Below are 22,724 nucleotides of genomic sequence, written 5' to 3' on the forward strand. Positions count from 1 at the left end.
AGTGTGCAGGCTGCTAAGACAGGAAAGCAACCAACAGTCCACCCTGCTGTAACAATAACCAATATGACAAACTATCCCTAAAGGGGCAATAGTGGTATTTATATCTTGGAGGTGCCTAGTAGTTGTCTAATTGAACTCAGGGCCCACTCAAGAGGAAGGAGCCGTGTCTGGTACTGTAAATCTCGTCAAGTGTACAGAGCTATTGAGGCCGTGGATCTTAGAAGAGAAGCTACTACTACCAGCAGGTTTTTCCTAAACCAGTACAATTTCTAAGTACATCTAAATACTTATCTTTCTACCCATAGACAAGAACAGATCTCACCAAGGAAGCTTCTTTTCACGATAGACAGAAAGCTACCACTATAGCAGTCAAAATGCAGGAAACAATGGACCATGGGGTGGCCATCGCTTGTTGATAGATATGCAAGACAATTACTAGACATAAGTCTCAAGAACATCGTGGGAGGAGGGGAAAGAATGTAAGAGCCAGAATACCTGGGAGGCTGGCGGTTTTGCTGAATTACCACGCAGTGGTAAGAATACATCCTGAGGTTGTTACAATGAGAAAATAACTCCATCTGAAATCTTGACTTCTTCTTTACTTTTTTTAAACCAAGTCTCATACTAGCACAGGCTGGCCTCAAACTCTGTCCTCTTGCCTCGGCCCCCTGAGGGCTAGGATTATAGACATATGCCATCACGCCCAAATTTATTCCCTCCCACCAATACTTTTCTAAAACTCCATTATACCTTCCATTAATCAGGGTAGAAGACAAGAGTCAAGGGATTCTGACCTGGAAACTAATTTCATTTACCATATCTTGAAAATAGTCAACCACTTTTCCCATATTATCTTTCCATTTCTTTTTTTTAAAGATTTATTTATTTATTATATGTAAGGACACTATAGCTGTCTTCAGACACTCCAGAAGAGGGAGTCTGATCTCGTTACGGATGGTTGTGAGCCACCATGTGGTTGCTGAGATTTGAACTCCGGACCTTCAGAAGAGCAGTCGGGTGCTCTTACCCACTGAGCCATCTCACCAGCCCTATCTTTCCATTTCTTAATCAGCTAAGAGCTATTTTAGTCATCACATTGACAAATATAGACCAAGTTTACAAATGCACGCTTTGAGTTTGCTCAGACCTAGAGAGATTCTCAGCTCTACTTCTATTTATTGGGGGACAGAAAACATTCCTTGAAAGTTCTGTGTACCAAACACTATGACCAACTACCTAACATCTCAGTGTAGTCTCAGCATGACAATACTCCCCAACAATGCAAACCTTGTTAGAACTATGCAATGTATGAAATGTTCCTGATCCGCAGTAAGCATATCCATCAGTTGTTACTGTGATACCCACAATCATCATCATCATCATCACCATTACCGTTATCTTCAGCCTTTGCAAGGACCTGAAACGCTGCTAGCTGTGTTTGTCTCCTTAAAAGTCTCTGTTCTCTTGGTGTTGTACAGATATCATTTTTAGTGGTTTTAGTGTCATAATTTCATTAGTTTCAGTTCATTAAATTACAAAATAGAAGTTTTTTCAGGGATTTATAGGCCCAATGCAGAGAATTATAGCAGAAGGGGGCTGGTAAGTGTGGGTGTGTTAAAGAAAGCTTTCTGGGGTATTACGTTTGAGCTGAGATTACATGGGTGAGGAAGGCTGGATAGAAAAGAATCAAAGGAGGAAATTCGGGCTTTGAAAACCTTCTCAGTAAGTCAGAAAGGGAAGACGTCCAGAGGAAACTGAGGAGAGGTGGTTCAGAACAAGGTTTCAGGAAGATTAACAAAAACCACCACGCAAGGCCTCATGGGCCAGCAGCACACAAAGAGAGTTAGAGAGTGCCTAACTGAAACAGCATACCATCACACAGCACCAGAGAACAGGAACAGAAATAAATAGACCAATATGAAGGCACTGTAAACATACAACGGAAAGAAAACACAGATCAAGGCAGGGAAGAAAAAAACAGACAGGAGCAAAGATCCTAGCTGTGGTTGAAAAGTCTCTTGGTCAGAACGTGTGGCGAACAGAATGTGTTAGGGAGGGAGGGGAGCCAGGAAAGAGAGGACTCATGTGATCTGACCTGATTTTATAAGGTGGCATCATTCACTGAGATAATGCAGTCTGAGGAAGAATGGGTTTGGAATGCAAAGTCCACAGTTTTGTGTTGGTCTTCACAGTGAAGGCATGTGAGTGGAAACATCAAGGTGGCAACTAGACACACACACACACACGGACACACACGGACAGACAGACACACACACACACACTTAGAAAACAATAGCATTAACACAGCACTAAAGGGCTGCTGAGGTCATGCAAGAATGTACAAACCCAAACTAGAAGGACCTCAAGTCTAAGCATTTAAACATGTAAAGAAAAAGAAAAAGAGAAGTGCCCCATAGGAAAGCAGGGAGTAGACAGACTAGTGAAAGAAAACCCATCCTGTTGCAAACCAGAATGAAGTATTTTTTAAAAGGCTAAGTTGTCCTTCTAAAAGTCAAAATTGCTTCCTAGTATCCAGGAAGATGGGGAAGATTATTGCCTGCGACTTTTACTGTCACCTCTCTCCTTTTCTGCTGTCACACCCAGTTTTATCTAAAGGTTGGCTAAATGGCAATCTATCAATAAAGATGGGCCCCACTCAGAGAAGCAAGGAGTGAGTCTTCATTGTTCTGAGCTAAGGAGGATGAAACATTCATTTCCCTTTGCTACTGACGGGGTGGGGGTGGGATGGAGGCTATGTGCAAGAAGTCTATGAAGGACTCTCAAGAAAATAAAAGGAAGAAGTGGGAAGGAGGAAATAGGAGAGAAGAAAAGGAGAAAAAGAACAGGAGAATAGAAAGGGAATAAGGAGATGTGATGGTTTGAATACAAATGGCCCCATAGGGTCAAATATTTGAATGCTGACTCACTAGGGAGTTGCATTATTTGAAAGGATTGGAAGGACTGGGAGTTGCTTTGTTGAAGTAGGTGTGGCCTTATTGGGGAAAGTGTTTCATTGGGGCTGAACTTTAAGGTTTCAAAAGTCCATGCCAAACTCTCTCTCTCTCTCTCTCTCTCTCTCTCTCTCTCTCTCTCTCTCTCTCTCTCTCTCTCTGTGTGTGTGTGTGTGTGTGTGTGTGTGTGTGTGTGTGTGTGTGTGTGTGTGTGTGTCTGCCTACAGATCAGGATAGTGCTCAGCTACTTATCTAGCACCATACCTGCCTTCCACCATGCTCTCTATCGTGATGATAATAAACTAACCCTCTGGAATTATAAAGTCAGCTCCCAATTAAATGCTTTCTTTTATGAGTTGCCTTGACTATGGCGTCTCTTCACAAGAATAGAAAAGTACTAAGACAGGAGGGAAGAAGAAGTAAAGGAGGACGAGAAGTAGAAAAAAAACGGAAAGGATGGGAGAAGAAAGGAGGAAAGAAAGGAAATATCTAAGGAGGGAGGGCTAGGGAGCTCCCTTCACCTCCTCATTTTCTTCTGTCTTTGGAGTAAAATGGCTTTAGGAGCTCCTAGGTCTTTGTACTGCCATTCAGTACCTGCACTGGTATTATGCAAGAAAGCAGAATAGGAAATTTGAACAAGCCAACAAGAACAAAATTCTAGATGGTATTAGAAAGTAACAGAACCAAATCTTAGAATGTCTTCATTTGATGAGAATCTAAGAGATTAACAGCCAGTGTCCATATTGTATAACGAACCTCTAACACAATCTTGGCAACATGAAGTAGCATTTGTGTGTTTGTTTGTTTGTTTGTTTGTTTGAGACAGGGTTTCTCTGTGCCGCCACCTGGCAGCACTATGTATCTTAATCATAGTCAAAAGACCATACAGAGGAAGAAGTCCTCATTTTGAAAGCTGACCCTGGGAAGCAGTGGCCACTTAGAAAGTGAAGTAAGTAAAGGTGGTGACCATAGACCACTCTCTCCAGAAATAAGGTGGTAGGAAGAGGAGAGGAAGGGCCAAGGAGCCGATAGGTGATACAGAAGCCTGTGTATACAGTGATGGGGATATTCGTGTAGAGAAGAGAGGATGCCCCAAAGAATAAAGGATTCCCGGTATAAGTAGGAAAGATGATCTTTAAAAGACATACTTGATCCACTGAAGAATTAGTGTTACTGGAGGGTACAAGGGCAGGTAGCCTGACAGAGTCAATCATAGTAAACAAGGTTGCTCTGACCATGTTTTCCCAAGATTTATAGAGTGCTTGAAATGCAACCTGTTTCTCAAGATCTACCTAAGGCTTTCCTCCAAGTCCTGTCTGACTAGAATTCTTAATTCCCTCCTTCACATTTCCTCTGTAAGAATGCACGTGCACACACACACACTATATAAATATTATAAGAAAGAATATACATATATATATATCCTTATATATCTATTCTTAGGTGTGTATATTCTTTCTTATAATATATATAATATATTCTTATGTCAGTAGATGTCTCTGAACCATGAAACAAGGACCAACTCATTAATATCTCAGTATCATTATCAATCACAGAGCCTGACTCCCATGTTTATAAATATACTAAACTGGAATGAAGTCTCTCAGTGTGATATCATGAGAAAGGCATTTGGCTTTCATTAATGTTCACAAATTCTATTTCTATTTATTCTCCTACCTGAAAATTTTATGTGGATCATCTCACAGTCAATATTTGTGGTGCTTTTGTGGTCATTTGCAGGCCTGGAGTAAGCAATGAAGGTGGAGGATCCAGTTGCATGGCACACCCTCAGCTGGAGATCATCCAAGCTCTTCTCTGCCTTCTCACTTCAGCTTTCACAGTCTAAGCAACTATGTTGTTTATAACCTATTTATGATATCACTCCCTAAACTCTCCAAGCGTTACATGGCAGTGTTACCTAGTGTTTCTATGTCGGAGATGACAGTAAGGGACTTCAGAGAAAAGCTAGTGTGTTGGATAAGCTTCATCCAGGCACACTGACAAGGCTGTAGCCAGGAGTCCAATGTGAAATGAGCCAACGGTACAAAGTCAATAGGATGATGGTGAGAATGCTGTGACCAGAGGTTGGCAGGGACCTAGCCCTGTGCTTCCACAGTGACAAGGGTTTTCATTTGTTAATTCACTATTTGTACCAACTTTGTAGAACATAACAATTACTGTAAATAATGACAATCAACTGTACTTCATTTTTCCCTCTCATTAGGAAGAGAATTCTGGAAACAAACTGGTTTGATGAGGTCACATGAGCACCATCGAGCCTTGGCTTACCACATTTTTGTGGCTTATTTGCCAGAATTGGGACTCAAGAAAGATGTTTGGGGATTATATCCCTTAAGAGCTGTTTGCCTTAGTGACAAGTTAGGTATCCTGAGGTCCTGTAATCCATCCTCTCTCCTCATTCCACCATCAAAGCTGGTGCCTGATGCATATAGCAGAAACACAAAGAATGATAGATCTTCACCATATGTCTTCCTCTGAGTTTCCCAAGAAGCTAAACCTACAATAAGATTTTGAATACCAGTAGTTTTTTAGGATATATATATATATATATATATATATATATATATATATATATAAAAGCATTAGGGAATTAGAGAAGAGAGTCACAGATGGGAAGGTTGCTAAGAAACCAATAAAAGGCACAGCATCAAGTGAGTTATCACTGTTAGGAAACTGAGGCTCTGTACCAAACACACTCCTGAGTTATCCCACCCACTGCTGAGGGAATTGGGGTATTGGTGCACTGTATCCTGTCAGTTGTGATTTGAGGGTCACCCTAGATGTCCTAGCTCCCCAGTACTCTCCATGGGAGCAGCAAAGATGAATCCAACCAAAGAGGGACAAAAACATGCCAGTTAGAAGCCTGTCAGTAGCCAGATGTGGTAGTCCATACCTGTAATGCCAGAGGATGAAAGAGGAAGGTGGCAAGTTCAATGTGAGCCTGGGCTACATAGTAAGACCCTCTTTGTGACAAGTAAGAACTCAGAGAGTACTGAAGGGGTAAGAGACAAGATTGGACACTGGTGTGTGTGTGTGTGTGTGTGTGTGTGTGTGTGTGTGTGTGTGTGTGTGTGTGCATGTGAATGTGTTGGGTCACACTGAGCTGGTAGCTGCAGCTATATACCAACCATTACCAGAAGTGGGGTTATTTTCATGAGAAACCTGCAGAATTCATTACTTTTTCTCAAATCTGTGTCTAAACACCTGTTAGGAGTAGCATGAGGGGTAAGGTGGTTACTTTTGAATCACTGCGATCAAAATACCTGCCACAAAGAACTCATGTAAGGAAAGGGCTCTCCCGATTTTAGTGATTTAAGCCCACGGTGAGGGAAACACATGGAAGTTCCTCACACCACAGCAGTCCAGGAAACAAAACAGGACCTGAGCAGGAACCAGGCCATAACCTTCAAAAAGTCCACCCCTCCTCCTAACGTACTTTCACCAGCCATGCCTGCATCCTCAAATTCTACAGCCTCCCAAATAGTACTACCACCCGGAGATAAGGCCCTCAAAACATGAGCCTACAGGGAACATGGTAGATATAGCCCATGACACCGACGGATTTCTTTCTGCTTATTGTCTCAGAGGGTTCAATTCATGCTGGCTTGTCTTCACGCATCCAGGCAAGACATCATAGCAGGAGGAACACATGACAGAGAAAGCTCTTTACCTCCGGTTGGACGGAAAGCAGGTGTGTTCTCGATACCCGGTTTTAATCCGTATCTCTAGCAATGAATTTCTCACAGTGCATCATAATAACTTGACGAGGCGCTTGTCTCAATGGCCAGACTGTGACCTCTCTGGTTGCGCTCACTCAGTGAGTGTTCGGGATTACCAGATGGATGAACAGCAACCGCTGGTGCGTAAGAAGCAAAGGCATCCTGGGACAGCCATGGGAAACAGCAATGCGTGTAAGAGTGGACGGCCAGACAGGACTTAGAGAGTTCCTCAAGTCCAGCCCCCTGTGGCTGTCTGTTCTGCCCCTCTTTATAACTGGGGCTGAATGCAGAACTTACTGCCTGATAAGCCAGCATTCATGCTCCTACGGAAGCTGTGTTCTCACCCTGCCAGAGAAAGGAATCAATGTCTCATAGTCTCTCATTAATTCAGGCTCGGAGGAGGACTTCTGAGCTGAGGCCACAGGGACAGGACAAGCAGGGAGGGGGTCCCATTATAGTGAAAGGAAAAAATACAACAATGTCACAATACCTCTGGACACACCAGGAATAAAGCGGCAGCCAGCGTGGAGGGGATGCTGGCAATCTCTATTAGGCCCGTTATGTTGGACTGACAGCTGCGTGCTTCCAAGAATCATTTGAAGTTAGGAGACTATGGACACGCCATAGCTTTTCATTTATTGATTTGTTCACTCCATGTGCATAAATTACCATAAAATCAAGGGCTGAGTGACAAACCCAGAGAAAAGATTCTTTCAAGTGAGAAATTGAATATGCAACACCCATTGCTCCACAACACACCCCCTTTTTGCATAATTGGTTCTCATAAACCAAAGATGTCATGAAACGTTTTCCCCCAGACTGTATTTTTTTCGATTTCTATGAGTCCTATAAGAAGGCTCAAATGTCCCAGCACCATTGTAGCCACACAGCAGCTATCCAACATAAACACTTGGCTAAATCCATTGTGTAGTTTACAAGTTGTTTAAATAATCTTTAAAATAAACTTTTAGTATCATCTTCCCATGTCACACTATTCCCGAAGATCCTGTTATCCTCAAATAATAAACAAGCAACCCATCTGTAATCTGCTGCATTGGTCACCATGTGGCCACCATTCATGTCACCACCCTTAAGTCACCATACCACACACAAGTCAATATCTGCAAGTCAATATCAAAATCTCCTGACAAAAGACCAGAGTTTGAATCTATCCGTCCTCGTTGAGTTGGGAACACATCCAAAAACCCACAACATCTAACCAGAAACACAGAGAACCACAATTGTCAGGCACAGTATACTTACATCTGCAGTGTGTGCCACCCATGAAACTTTTCATAGTAGAAATACAAGTGCTGACTGCATTCTTCATATGTGACCTGGCCTGGGTCATAACGAATCCACTGTGGATCCGGGAACTGAATAATGGGACTTCTAGAACCCTCCAGGTTCAATTCCCAACATCCACACAGTAACTCACAGCCATCTGTAACTGCAGTTCCAGGGGATCTGGCCTGGTCTGGCCTCCATGCGGTAAAAAACCCATACACATAAAATTAAAAGAAGAAACAGGAGTGGGGCCTCTGGAAGCGTACAGTTGGGAGAAAGTTTAAAGTGCCAGTGTAGGGGCTGAGGCTGTGGCTGGGTGGGCAGAGAGCTTTCACCCATGTCCACGTATGAAGCCAGTGTGGTGTCCCATGTCTGTAAACTCAGAACAGGGCATCACAACAGGTAGGTCCCAAGGGCTCAAGGCCACCCAATTTTCCCAATCATTGAGCTCTAGGTGCAGCGAGAGACCATGTCGCAAAAAAAAAAAAAAAAAAAAAAAACCACACACACAAATCAAAAAAGGATTGGGGGACAGGGAGGGAAGGGATATCCCAAATCTAACCTCTAGGCTACAAATGTTCCTACATTGGCAAGCAGGCATACCTGCACACAGTTGCAAACACAGACACATGGACACACACACACATGCACACACATGCACACATATGCACACATGCACGCACACAAGCACCAGTGAGACAGTGAAATGAATCAGTGGGTGAGGATGCCTAGTACCAAGCCTGGCTATCTGAGTTTGCTCCCCAAAACCCACACATCGAAGAAAAGAACCTACTTCCACATGTTGTCCTCCCATCTATCTGTCTGTCTATCTATCTGTCTGTCTATCTATCTATCTACAGACAGACAGAGATAGATAGATAGATAGATAGATAGATAGATAGATAGATAGATAGATAGATAGATAGATAGATAGATAGATAGATAGATTAATAGGTAGATAATGATAAATATCACAAAAAATAAATAAAAATAAACTTTTAATGTTTAAAGTACCAAGGAAGAGAGAAGAGAATCTTGTAGGGAGAGAGGAAATTTCCAGGTTGAAAGAACAGAGGGAAAATAATAGGCTAGTGGGGGGTGGGGGTGGGGGTTACGGTAGCATATTGGCATCCTGAGACTCTTTCAGCCCTTGGTTACCATGGTTACAGACAACATAAGAGCTGGCCATAGTATAAGATTGGGGCTTCAAGCAGCCTCACAGAAACCCCTCTCGCCCTTCCTTAGACCCTGTCTTTGTCACTTTGTATGGAAAATGACACACTCAACAATCTCTGGCTCCTGTCCCCTCTCAAGTCCACAGTGGCACCCAAAGCCTCCAAATGCACAGTGTTCTGTGCAGAACACAGAAGCCCCAGGCTTCCCTCAAAATACAAATCACATGAAGACTAAACCAGATGTGTGGTGTTGGGCAACTCGGGAGCTCTGATGCAGCCTACTTCCAGGAAACCATTTAGTCAAGATTACAGGGAATATGCAACTGTTTGTCAAAAAGAATACTTACTGGAAAAATGACAGGAATTGCCAACTGTCCTCCTCCACCAGCTTGTCACTGTGGGTGCCTGTCGCCCCAGGCACACTGTCCCTGCCATCTTAGTGAACTATCAACTCGTGTTTCAATCGCACATTTCAGACCGTGTTGTCATTGGTATGGTCACCCCCAACCCCCAACACTTGGAATGCACAGACCAGAAACCATCCTGCTTTTTCTAGTTTTATTCAAGAACAATGAGTACAGTTTGTTTTGTTTTGTTTTGTTTTGTTTTGTTTGGGGTTTTTTGTTTTGTTTTGGGGTTTTATCTGTCTGTTTTGAGACTCACTATGGGTCCTCATATAAATAGCTCAATATACTTTCCATTTTGATAGTGGAGGCAATGGAACCCAGGGCCTCACACGTAACAGGCCTGTCAAATATTGGGGTTATTTGATAGCAGGCAATACAGTAAAATACTAAGGTTTTGTGAGGACTCTCCAGAATGAATCAAATAAGCATCATTCTGCGAAATTATTTCACAAACTGTCACGGATGTTGCTGCTGGTACTGTTACTGCTTTTGTTGTTAGTACTTTGATTGTGTGTGTGTGTGCTGTGTTGTGTTGTTTTTCACTGTTTGAGATTGAACTCGAGGACTTTTATGACCCAGGCATGCCAGAGGTGAGTACTCTACCTCTGGGGTACAGCCCCAGATGGACCTGGATTTTCTTTTTGTCCTTCAGAGCCTTTGTTGAAACTAGCTGTATCTCACAGAACACACTTTAGGAAATGCTATCATTTTCCAGTTTATAAATCATAGTTACATTTATCTCAATTGATCGTCTCAATAGCTGGAAAGTGCTACCATGAACTGTGTTTTGTCCAGGAAAAGAAATTAAGGCACAAGAAGGGTAAGTGACTTTTTTCAAGTCCACACAATGGTCTGGTGTCAATACAGCAACCTAAATAGACTAAAACATTCAGGCAAGAAAGTCAGAAAAGTGATAACTCAAACTCAAATATTGTGATTGCAAACTATATGTTCTTTCTCTGGTTTTTTTTTTTAATCAGAGCAGTCTAGGCTTCATAAACCTGGACTGAGAATATTGGGGTGCTAAGAGACTCCTAATAGGGGTGCTTCTGCTGTGGATCACCCTCCCTGGCAACCTGGACAGTGCCCCAGATGCTTCTCAATTCTGGATGTGTCGTTCTGTTTCAATTCATCTTCATAACAAACTTTAGCTACAGCTAAAGAGGCCAAGTCAAAATGAGAAATTTTCCCCAGTCAGTTAATACTAAGCAATACAGCTCAAACTAAGACAAAAGTGATCTATGGGAGAAGGAAGGGACTCGATTGATCAACAACTCGATTCTCTCCTTTTCTATAGGAGCAGCAGAGACAGCCCAAGGACTTAGATAACCCCACTCTCTGCTGCCATGATCCATAGGGAGATATCTTACCTTGAATCTAAGCTAAATGATTATAATGTGCACTTATTTTCATTCTAATACTGAATATACTAGACCAGATCAGACCTGAGTCCTTTCTATATGGTCTCAAATTCTGCTGTGAGAAATGAACGCCTTTAGCTTAAAGCAACATTTCTCAACCAGTAGATTACGGGTCAGGTTGGTTTGTGATTAAAATGGGTGAAAAACAAACCATCTCCAGTTTGAAACAAAAAAAAAAAATGACAATGCGCTAATAGGGACCTTTTAGCTTTAGTCTCCTCTCATCATTTCTTTAAATACTCACCTAACTTCTTGGACTTCCTGGCTCCCACAACCAAGTTGGTAGGTACACAGTTGTCAAATATCACAACTGACCCCTGGAGTCTCTGTTTGGCCTGCCACGCTTAGGTTGCACTAAGGATGGGTAAATTACGGGGCTCCATGAGTTGAATGCTCACTGTGCTGAAGTCAGGATCCCCACCCCCACCCCAACATCTATGTAAGAGCTCTGTGTGGCAACACACATCTGCAACCCCAGCGCTAAGACGATGAAAATTCCTGAAGCTTCTGCCCAGACAGTCTGGCCCAAATGACTTCCATTTAGTGAGCAACCCTGTTTGTAGATAGATAGATAGATAGATAGATAGATAGATAGATAGATAGATAGATAGATGATAGATAGATAGATAGATAGATAGATAGATGATAGATAGATAGATAGATAGATAGATAGATAGATAGATAGATAGATAGAGTAGAGAGTGATTAAGGATGTCACTCCCTTAACCTCCATGCATATGTACATACATACATACACACATACATACACACACACACATGCACACATAATAACACATGCACAACATACACAGGTTAAATTACAATACCTATCTCTATCCTGATAGACTGTTTGGTTGTAATTCAGGAAACCTCTTGTCTACTAATCTGTATAAGATGCTCATTTTCTATGCAGTAAACTTGTTTCTGGCTCCTGCCCCATAATTACAAGGACTGGCACTTCAGATCTGCCTACAAAGGCCACTGTGAACTGCAAGTTTCTTTCATCTGGAAACAGCCTCAATGTTTCTTCTACTATCTGTTTCACAGATAAAACTCTCTATCTTGGGTCCCTGGGGAAGTGGGGAAGTGAGAACAGTTTACAGAAGCAACAGCAAATGAGATCAGAACTCTTTGAGAACTAGGTAAGGACAAAGGAAGGAAGGAAGAAGACAGGGAGGTGATCTCCGTGATGGCTGCTTGTGTATGGTAGTAACAAATCCCACTTACTTATAGGGAATCAATAAGACCGAAACTATACCCAGAATTCCCTGAAATCCTATCTGGCTGATAATTCTACTGTCAGTATTTACTGCCCACTCCCCACCACCACCACCTCTCTAGTGTTTGGATAGCAGAGGAAAAGCCCTTCATAGTCACCCCTTTTTTGGCAAGTGGCTGTGGTCCTCGCCCCTTCTCCAACCTCAGGTAGAGGATAAGAAAGCCAGGCTTTATAGTCATGCTATGGCACTCAGTTCCAGACACTAGGAGGAACAAAATAGAAATCTCAAATTTCATCCATAAACCACAGAAACATTCTGTAAACATGAGGTCTCTGCTTTCCCCCATTCTTGGTGACAGTGATAAGTCTCGTAGACAACGCTGAGCTGCTGGGAAGGGCCCAAAGGACCGGAGTCCAGAAAAGGATGGTTCTTAAAGACAGAAATAAGCCATGCGGGTGTAAAACAACATAGTGACCTCATTCCTGACACCACTTTAAGGTTCCACAACAAAGCCTTCAGATGGGCCCTAAGCAGATCTAACGCAGTATGATCCACCCACTATGTACCCCTCTTAACAAAATCTGAGAAGAGACCATCATTTTTATTCACCTTTCTGCTTTCACCAAGGGACTAAACTGGGCAAATGGCTTCTTTCTGCTTTTTAATCATTTATCATTCTGGGTGAGTGTGTGTATACATGTGTTGCCTGAGTGTGTACATATGCATGAATGTGTGCTTGTGTGTATGAGAGAGAGGGAAAGACAGAGACAGACAGACAGATTCACAGTAGACTAAAAGTAAAAAGCAATTCACTAGCTCATTGTGCCTGTAGTAACCTTCACACCATATCTCAGCTATGATTAAAGTTTCCCAGTTGGAGGCAAAACAGGACTGTGTTTCTCAAATACGCCTGACTTAAGATGAAGCCAAAGCATGGTGGTGACAGAAATGGGATGGACGGCAAGGGTCCACATGCCCTGTCTTTATTCCACAAAGAAAGAATTAACTGTGCTGTAAAGGAAGCTCAAGCCAAACCTCAGCCCAGAAAAATCTCTGGAACACCACCGTGCTGTACTTTCTCGGCTAATTATGGTGATTTGGGGCTTGTTATTAATTGCATTTGGAATGCTGATCTTCTGAAAGTTGGATATTAAATCAGAAATAGATGATTTCCTTTCCAGAGAACCTAAACTGTGCAAATGTATGTTTGAAAACACACTAATGAAGACAGCACTCACGGGGCCCCACCAACTCCATATAGCTCCCTTTTGCCACAGACTGGTATTTTGCCACGCCTTTGCCAGGATGGAAGGTAGGTTCCACCTTTCACATGCTGATCCATGCTGTAACATGTATGTAGCCTATGCAGGTGCAAGTTGCTGAAACAGGCCACAGCTGGAGACCCACTGGCCACCTCCACTCTCCCAGGGAGACTTGTGAGTGTATTGCAGAGTAGGAAGAGGGGGTGACCTTGGAATTGATAAACCGTGGAGGGAAAAAAAGTGTGACTGATGGTACCCTGGATAGAGAGGTCAGCCTCTGTTCCCTACCTATTTGAAGTCTGAGGGTCGCAAAGAAGTTGCTTCCCCATTTTCTACATCCTAGCTTTCCCGGTAGCAAGACTATAACACTCTTAATATCTGCAAAAATAGTTTCTTGAAGAATAAATGACATCATTTGTAAAAAGTGTTCTGTAAACTGAAGAGTGCTACACAAAAGGTGAGGGATTTTTCTGGAACTCCCAACTGAAAGTGCAGCTTTTTAAAGAACCCAGCTCCCGTTTGGAGGTTTTATTTATTTCTTAAGTGTATTAAAGGGCCTGAAAATAGCCACAGATCCACTATTAGCTGAACACTGATCAGATCTTTGTCTGGCTAGACACACCCATCTGGCATCACTACCTCACGCTCACACGGCCTTTCGATTCCTGGAGAAAGAGGGGAAGGAAAGCAATGTGCTACACAGGCTTGAGAACCGGGAAGGAAATGAGACTGAGAGGAGGAAATGGGAAAATGGATGTGTGTTCTGGCACCATGCTACTGAAGTCAGCCTTCTTCTTCTTCTGGTTTTATTTGTACTTTGTGGTTTGCAACTTTGAGGCATTTAGAATTTCGTGATACCAGCGCCTTGGATACCCTCCAGTCCCTCCATTCACCTGTTTATTCATCCATAATCCAAACATCAATAGATCTGGCTCTCCCCCCCCACCTAGCCCCCCTCCCTTGCTAATCCTTCTCTATCTCCCTTCCTGTCTCTATTCATCCATCTATCTACCCATCCGTCTGTCCATTCATCCATCCACCCATCTATCCACCAAGTTCATCATTCAACAATGGGTTTATAAGTGACTAAGGTTTGCCAGGCACTTCCTGTGGCACTGGAGTACAATTTTTGAACAAGTGCCTGCTTGTGAAGCTCCAGTGCTAGCAGAGGAGTTTGGCATCCAGCATAGCGTGTAAGTAAAGTGGTTCCAGACTGCAACTGCCAGGAAGAAGCCCTCAACAGACGACACATTCTAGAACCTGACAGAGACAGGGAACTGGATTCCTCAAACAGGGCAAGAAAGACCTTTCAAGGGAGGTAGCATGTGACCTGAGAGTCGCATGGTGGAGAGGAGCCAGGGGTGTGAATATTCACTGTGAGCAGCTCAAAGCATACATGCAGAAGCTCTGTGACAAAACGCAACATGAGTCCTTTACAGAAAAGGAGAGGGGGAAGAGGAAAAAGACAATCCATTGCCTCAGGTACCCAAAGATCAGAACAAGGGTGGGGTGGAGCAAGAAGACGGAGAGCTACACAAAGAGCCCACAGGTATACAGAGGTCACATCCATGACTGCTTTCTAAATGGAAAGAAAGTAAGGCCCAGAGAGGCTAAGTGAAGACCCCAAAGTCACACAGCCAGTAAATGACACAGCTGCTTCCAGAACCTAATTCTTTTCTATCCCCACATCTTGAGTTTTCTCCACTATATTGATCCACTTGCCTCAAGCCCTGAGAACACTCTGCATTGATGTTTCTAGGGCTTAAAACTTGCTGGAGCGGCATGCAAATCTGGAGTAGGCAGGAGAACACCACTAAATGATTCTGGTGACTTGGCATGACTACCCCTCCTCTGCCTAGCCTTCTCCCTCTTTACTCTCTTCCTTCTCTTTCACCTCCTCCCTCCAATAAGTTTTAACAGTCCTTGAGTTGGAAGACTCACCAGGCAAGAGCCAGATGTCCCAAGAGTCTATTAGACACATGCTAACAGAATGATTAAGAGTCCAGATTTTAGTCCAGCCCCACTACCTACTAGCTGTGCAACTCTGAGCAAGTTGCTTGACCTTTCTGATCCACAGTTCCCTTATTTTTAAATTTAGGATAATACTTTCCTCCTAAACTGCTTTCAGCATTAAGGAAACTAATACATGAGAAGCATTCAACTGGTATCTGGCACATAATTCTAAGACACACCCATGGCCAGACTCTAGTCACCTGCTCCTTCAGAAACAAAAGATATGAGCCAGATCATGTCAGAAAAGGCAGTTTCACGGTGTCCTGGCAACAGCAATGGTCAAGTAGGATAATAACTACTTGACCAAATAAGAACTATGAAAACTGAGTCTGAAGACTGACTCCTCTTCCAGAGGACCCAAGTTCAATTCCAGGCACCCACATGGCAACTGGGTAAGCATCCGTAACTACAGTTCCAAGGGTGATCTCATGCCCACTCCTGGCCTTCATGAACACTTCATGCATGTGGTACACACGCAAAACACCCATACACCTAGAACTAAATGAAGAATGTTTTAAATAATGAAAATAATAAAATAACGAAAGCAAACCAGAAGGGGACCCGTGAGAGGGAGGGAGGAGGAGTGGGGTAGGGAGTTGGGATGGAGAATATAAATATGAATAAAGTATAATGACACATATGAATGAAGATGCCATCATGAAACCCACTCCTCATATGTTAATCATTTTTTTTTCATTTATAAGTAAGAATTGTGAGCATAAGTGATGGGAGCAAGCACCTATTCTGGCTCGTGCAATGCTGTTCTTTTTATTGTGGTGTTTATTTTTAGCATCTGTGGTTGTAACTATAGATGTTACTAGTATACTCTTCTCTGTATCAGGCTGTGAAACACAAAAAAACTTCATGAGAACCACTTGTCACGGAGACACAAGATGTTTCAGAAATAAGCTTTCAAAGCCAGCATCAGAAACACAGTCCCTTGATGTTCCTAGCAAAAGCTATCTACCCCTGCCCTGTTAACTGCTGCCCCCTAGAACGTCCCCACTTCTCCACACCAGACCTGCCCCAGCTGCATCCTGGTCCTCCAAAGTTCCACCTGGGTGCTTCCTTCACAAATCCTGTTGATTTCAGGTCACCAAAGCTTCTCCCTGCATCATCTCTCCATCCCCAATGCCACTGCCTTGGCTAGTGCACCCTTGCATGTGGTCCCTAGAATTGCAATCATCTTGTGCCAATGGTTCTGAAACTTAGCTCAGATCACGTGACTCCGGCTTGGACCTCTTCAAGGCTTAAAATAAAGACCCCTCTTCCTCAATCCCAAACCTGACTATCACAACCAACACCGGGGGCTTTGGAGATCCCCAGCCATGCCTCACAGCACGAATTCCTTACTTTCTCTCTCCTCTAGGCTTAGAGCACTGTTTTCAGCTCCTCAAATGCACATGTGCCTTCTGCTCTGTGAACTTCTTCTCTGAGGTTCCCTCTAAGGAAGGTAGAGCCCCTTCTCAGTGGCCTGGGAACTCTCCCTCTTGGTACCAGTACCATAAGGGTGTCATTTCCTCAGGAAACCTGTCACCCTTTCCTCTGGCCTTTGCCAATCTGCTTGTTTTGTTTCAGACAGAGGAGAAGCCTAAGTTGACTTGGAACTCACGAGGCAGCCTCATGTTAATTAAGCTCAAACCAATGGAATTTGTTAATTAAGCTCAAACCAATGGAGCCTGCCTCGGGCTCCCCATTGCTGGCAATACAGGCAGGAGTCACCACACCCAGCTTCAAGGTTTTCTATCAGACTTTCTTAAAGCCTCTTGGTGCCCACAGAGCATGCTACACTTTGAATTCCTGATGCCACCCTGCAGTGACTAATTTTGATCTGACACCCACACTGTAAACTCCAAGAAGACACATATTTTGCCTGCCCTCTTCTGACTATATTTCCAGGTCTCAGACTGTGCCCGGTGTGAAGTATGTACTTGACGAATAAATCCTGCGATGATTTAAAATAAAAGCCAAACCACCAGGCTTTTTAATTTCCAGAGATTTGGAGACCAAACAGAAGGCTGAGGCTGTACTGAAGGTATTTACAAACTGAAGGGCGATACCTCTTCATTCACTCTTCAGTCAGGCAAGTCATAAGACATTTACTTCAAACATAACTTGCTTTCCTGGATCTAGTCTGAGGAAGAGAAGAAATGAAGTCATAAAGAAATTGAAAGGGAGGAACTGAGCTGAGTGGGAATTAGATATGATCAAGATATATTGTATAAAACTGTCAGACTAAATAAAACAATATTCTTTAAAAGAAGAAATATATTCACACACACACACACACATACACACACACAAATTTTAACTCCAAGACCCACTCAAGCGCTGCCTATCCTAATTCAGCCTGTATATGAGCTAAGAGGTGACTGGACACACTGTTTCAACTTGTCCTGCTCCAATACTATTTACAAAGAGCCACAATATCTATACATTAACATGTGGGGCAATGGCCAAGACCAGGAGTGTGGTGCACCCACACAACCTGCCTTAATACCTTTTACAGGAAGGAAAAGTGAGACCACACTCCTAAAAGCATACCAAACCATTGTGTGCGTGGGCACACTGTAGGTCACTCCGTGAGCCCTTCCCAGACCCACCCTTGTCGAGAAAACCACTCCCCACAGCCTTTCTACAACCTGAGCCAAACTAGCCTAGCCGGCAGGATTAGTAATAAGACAGAGCAAAGACTCTAGAGGCCCCTTGGGCTCCATTATGCTTCATGCCCTACGAGAGAAGTGCTACCCCAGGGACAGCTGCTGCAGATCTTAGCCTCACATGCTGCCAAGAAACCTGTCCCTCTGAGGACACGCGGGCCATGAGGCTCAGCTCCAGGTCCAGTGAGAGTCACCCCACCCATCTGCCAGAGAGAGACAAAGATCACTAGAAACAAAGGACACACACACAGGCACACACGTACATGCACATTCACAAAGTCAAAAGCAAATACCAACACTTGGTATAATTTCAAAATAAACAGCAGCTTGGTGTGTCTTTAAATAGATGGTGAAGCCATCCTAGAGGGACAACGACTATGTGATCTTGACAGGCGCGATCTGGGTTCCGAACCCACGCTGCCTCCGCCCTCCTCCCACCCACGCTGCAGTTGTCAGGCGCATTTCCCAGTCTCAGGACGCATGCTGCCTGCCGGGAGCAAGCCCATCCACGCCTGCCAGTGAGGCACCAGCAGGTGGAAGAGAGCCAGGGTAGCCCGAAGTAGGCAATACCAACCTTTAGGATCCCAGTTCACCTGCTTTCTTGGCGTCTCGATTGGAAATTTCATTGCTCCGTTGCCCACAGGGGGATGAAATGAAAAGAATCAAAATAATAATAATAAAGTCTTCAAGATTTACAACTCGTCGGTTAAACAGACCAACGGAACAATTTGTGAGGATGGAGGAGCATTGAAGTGGCTCGTGGGGAGCCCCAGAGAAAGACAAGCGGGGAAAATACTAGCAGAGGAAAGCACCGAGCACTGGCTTGGTTGGGTGTTTGCACCGGTTAAGGGGGTGGCCAGTTGCTGCCCTTGTGGGTGAGAGAAAAAGTAAGATCGGATGCTGAGGGTGGTTCCGAGAGGATCAAAGAGCCGGGCTGCTTCTGCAAAAGCGCGGTAGGCAGATGCGAGGCTGAGCAGCCGCCGGGCGGAGGCCGGAGTGAAGCCCACCGCAGCGTCCCTCGGGTCCCCAAAGGCGTGTTCGTACCCCCTCTCTCGCATCCACACACACGCGCACACACACATACACACACATCCATACATACACGCACACACACAGGCGCGCGCGCACCGGGCCGCGCGCTCGGGCGGACACGTCAGCCTCGCTCGCCTGAGCACAGAGCACTCGCCCCTCCCCAGCCGCGGCTCCTCGCCCCCGGGCGACGCCCCCCACTCTCCACCCGCTGAAAGCCATTGGACAGAAGGGTGGCGCGGCGCCCCGGGGAGCTCGCGGCTAAGGCGACCCTCCCCGTGGCGCGCTGCAGGTGCCGCGCCACTGCGGGAGAACGCCGGGCGCGCGTGGACCCCGGACACCGGGGCTCGTCGCTGGGCGGTGGCGGACCTGTCCTTCCCCGGGCTGCGCGGAGACAGCGAGCAGAGGGCGCGGCTGCTACTTACTGGCGCGGCCGCAGCGTGCTCGGTGGAGTTGCAGCCGGAGACACGCTTGGCTGCCTGGAAGGCTCTGCAGGAGGCGGAGGAAAGGGCCTGCCTGCCGCGGCCCCACCGCAGACCTCGGCCTGGGGTGGAGGGGGGGGGGTGACCTCCTTTCACCGCTCCCACCCTGGGTGCCTGCTCTTTCTCTTTTGTCACTTCATTTTTGGTACTCCACTCCTTGCTCCCCAGCGTGGTCCTCTCGCCTGAGTCCCGAACCCAGGTCCCCACGGCGCTCCTGAGTGAAGGAAGCTAACACCAGCCATGAGCCTTTTGTTCTGGGACCGCTTGGCGCTGGCTGCGATCTCACCGCGCCTAGTTCCCCAGGCACAGCTTGGTCTCTTCCCCAGCTACCTGTAGCTGGACTGGGGCTCCTGCTTGGACGCTGGGGAGATGGGCTGGGGAGAGACTTTGAGGCCCTGGAGGAAAGAGGAGTTGCTAAGGTTTGGCTACTCTACTTGGAGAAGCTAAGGAGGTGGCCCGGGAGCCCTTGAAAATCAGCCAGTGGTGGGTGCAGGAAGACCTCAGCCCTCAGCTGTGTTCTCAGAGAGTTAGGGAGATGCCCCACCCCCATTCTCCCCATCCTGGAATCCCTAGGTGGGTTTATGGTAAGAAAAGGCCAGAAATGGCCAACAGTGCTCCAGTGCTCTTGAAAGAGCCGCCCAAGTATCCATATGAATTCTGCTTATAAGTTCACTGGGGTGCCTAGCAACAGAGACTTGCACATAACAGACACTCAAAATAATTAACAACAACAAAACTAATAATATATATGCTAAAGGAAGTGTAATGTTTGCTAAAGGAAGGTTTGATTAGCACACTGTGGTGTTGGATAGGAAGTTCGACTCAGACCCCTGGTCTATAAGTAAGTAAAATCTCTTATTCATTCAGCATCTACATACCGTACTCCTTCTGTGTGCCATCACAGGCCTAGGTGCTGGCCACCTGGCAAAGGGTAGGACTGGCGTGGGTGTCCTTCGGAGAACACGTGCCAGGAGGTCAGATTGATGCTTATTGCCTTAACTTAGGGAAGAAAAAGTGACAACTGTCCTTTTCCCAAGTCTGCCAGCTGCGGTCCTCAAAACCTACACTAGCTTGGCATTCAAGATGCCTTGGAGGTTCATGGGAGGCCTGGGTCAACTTATCAATACACATACACACACCACCACCACCACCACCACCACCACCACCACCACCACCACCACCACTACCACCACTACCACACTTCTCTACGGAGAGAGAGAGCTATTGTGGGAAGTGCTTTGTCACTGACTTCACAAACTGCCCAGACACAAGATTTGAGTTCTCTGCAGACCAAGTTCAAGGAAAGCTGGCACCACCCAGAGGTGCTGTTCTGCCTCCTCAGCCCTTTGGATGGCTTCCCTGAGTACATTGGAGAGAGCAGCCTCCTCTGGGCTGTTTCCACACTTTCCCCTCCTTGGACTTCGAGGATGAACAAGACATTAACATAAAGCAAATAGAACTAACTTGTGCATTTCCCAGTTATGAGCCCCAGAGAAACTGGTATGCATAGGAATTCTTTACCCAAGCCCACAGAAAGGAGACTCTCAGAAGCACTTTCATGCCTCACTCTACCCTTTCCTCTCTGCATCTCTACTGGAATCAGCAAGGAGTCAACCTCTCCAAAAAACCCCTTTAGGTGATGAGGCAAAACAGCTTATTTAATGCAACTTCACCTTCTCTCCTCTCATTCTCCATCAGCTTCCTCCATCTCTCTGAGGATGCTCTCCCTGGCCTCCTTTTTACAGAGTCTGCTTAGGGGAATAAAAACCACCCCCAGGATCACAGATGGGAGATGGAGACCCCAAGTTTATCTGACCCCAAGACCCATCGTTTCTATACCAAAACCTTGGGGTCCAGGACCATGAATCTGACCAGATGTGTTCTTTTGAATAATGATGATCCAAATATTGGGTTATCCAAACGTCAGCCCCTTTCCGTTTGCATAAAGAACTGGGCTATTGTGCACTCGAGAGAGTCAACATTAAGGGATTTTATCACTGCCCAAAGCACCACTCCTTGGAACAAACTGCAGTCTTCTGATGCATTAGCATTCAGCCAATCAACAAACACGGAGCATCCCCCATGTCCAAAGTAAGATGCAGGTCTTCCTTAAAAGTGATTTTGACCTCTAGGTGATAGATGACCTCCCCACCCCAGTAGCAGGAGGACAGTTATGGGTAGGCTGGGAGACTTGGGGCAGACCCTACTGACCCAAGGAACAGAATTCATACTCATACATAGTTTTTGGTTGGGTTAAAGTCTTGCTCTGGCCACTGGCATGGGGAAAGGTCTCTGCCCTGAATCACTGGATTCCTTCCCTCTTGCCTTTCAGGGACCATTCACCTCTGGAGCATTCCCTCACCCCCACTCTCATTCTCAAAGACAAGTTTATGGGGAGGGAGTACAAAAATAAAAGAAATCCCAGTACCCTCCCTGATGGCGTGTGAAATTAAATGCAATTCTTCCAAAACTGAGATGCAAGACCACCACCCCTCAAAAAAAGAAAGGAAGGAAGGAAGAAAAAGAAAAGAAAGGAAAGGAAAGGAAAGGAAAGGAAAGGAAAGGAAAGGAAAGGAAAGGAAAGGAAAGGAAAGGAAAGGAAAGGAAAGGAAAGGAAAGGAAAGGAAAGGAAAGGAAAGAAACAGCACCCTAACCCATTAGCTAATTAGCACTCTTCGTGCCCCCACCCCACCCCCCTCCCCGCCTGTTTCCATCACTGACAATGTACATTGATTGGTTGGTTGGTTATTTGGGGACTCATTCCACTTACCCAAAAGAGGAAGAAAGAAGTAACCTATGTAGGAAAAATAAATCCACAAAAAAGGCGGCGCGGAGTGGTTGGGTCTTGCTCTGCGCCACAACAACTTCCATGGCTATCGCTGCGGGCCAGTTAGAGCTGGTGGAAAGAGCCCGCCTCGGGTTTCTGCTGCAGCAAAACAAAGCGTCTGAGGGAAAATCTCCCTGCATTCGCTCGCAGTCTCCAGCCAGGAGCCCCTGGCTGGCAGCAGCGGCGGCCAGAGTGCACTGGGTTTTCTGCCCCGGTCCCTGCAGCTCAAGAGTAGAGTTGCCGCACTCTT

The 22,724-nt window shown here is 45.2% G+C and overlaps 1 protein-coding gene across 3 annotated transcripts in view; it reads right to left on the reverse strand.

Annotated features, from left to right (window-relative positions):
* Kcnk10 (potassium two pore domain channel subfamily K member 10) overlaps positions 1-22,483 on the reverse strand; it is a 136,020-nt gene extending 113,537 nt beyond the window's left edge. Inside the window, exon 1 of one of the 3 annotated variants that reach the window (XM_085830607.1) lies at positions 22,418-22,483. Coding sequence is in view for 2 of the 3 variants with exons in the window: in XM_021179327.3 (XP_021034986.1) it covers positions 18,711-18,762 (52 nt within the window). In the remaining variant the exon portion in view is untranslated. Of the gene's footprint in view, positions 1-18,710; positions 19,260-19,590; positions 20,004-22,417 lie in introns of those variants that run through there. The other 2 variants (XM_085830606.1, XM_021179327.3) reach the window with 2 other exon arrangements.
* Between the last annotated feature and the right edge of the window lie 241 nt (positions 22,484-22,724).

Source organism: Mus caroli, unplaced genomic scaffold (genome assembly GCF_978045245.1).
Source record: "Mus caroli unplaced genomic scaffold, Mus_caroli_1 scaffold_14, whole genome shotgun sequence".
In the NCBI taxonomy this organism is placed as follows: Eukaryota; Metazoa; Chordata; class Mammalia; order Rodentia; family Muridae; genus Mus; species Mus caroli.